The 431-nt window shown below is 74.2% G+C and overlaps 1 protein-coding gene across 1 annotated transcript in view; it reads left to right on the forward strand.

Annotated features, from left to right (window-relative positions):
- Window positions 1–431, forward strand: part of CCNL2 (cyclin L2) — a gene marked incomplete at its 5' end in the record, with an annotated part of 5,911 nt that continues 5,480 nt past the window's right edge. The window contains 2 exons of the mRNA XM_012734540.1: window positions 1–180; window positions 284–413. Of these exons, the coding sequence (XP_012589994.1) occupies window positions 1–180; window positions 284–413 (310 nt within the window). The remainder of the gene's footprint in view (window positions 181–283; window positions 414–431) is intronic.

Here is a 431-nt window from a genome sequence, read left to right on the forward strand (position 1 = left end):
ATCGGGGACCGGCTGTACTCCGGGGTGCTCATCACCCTGGAGAACTGCCTCCTGCCCGACGACAAGCTCCGCTTCACGCCGTCCATGTCGAGCGGCCTGGACACCGACACCGAGACCGACCTGCGCGTGGTGGGCTGCGAGCTCATCCAGGCGGCCGGCATCCTGCTGCGCCTGCCGCAGGTGAGGGCGGGCGCGAGGCGCCGCCAACCGCCGCGCCGCGGCGCCCTTTGTTGGCGGCGGGGCGGGGCGGCCCCGCGCGGGCTCACGGCGGGCCTCTCCCCAGGTGGCCATGGCTACCGGGCAGGTGCTGTTCCAGCGCTTCTTCTACACCAAGTCCTTCGTGAAGCACTCCATGGAGGTAAGGCCGCCCGCGCCCCGCCGCCCGCGCCCGCGCCCGGCGCGCTCCGCGAGGGGTGACCCCGACCCCAGCA

This window comes from Condylura cristata, unplaced genomic scaffold (assembly GCF_000260355.1).
Source record: "Condylura cristata isolate star-nosed mole 26May11 unplaced genomic scaffold, ConCri1.0 scaffold00058, whole genome shotgun sequence".
NCBI classification, from domain to species: Eukaryota; Metazoa; Chordata; class Mammalia; order Eulipotyphla; family Talpidae; genus Condylura; species Condylura cristata.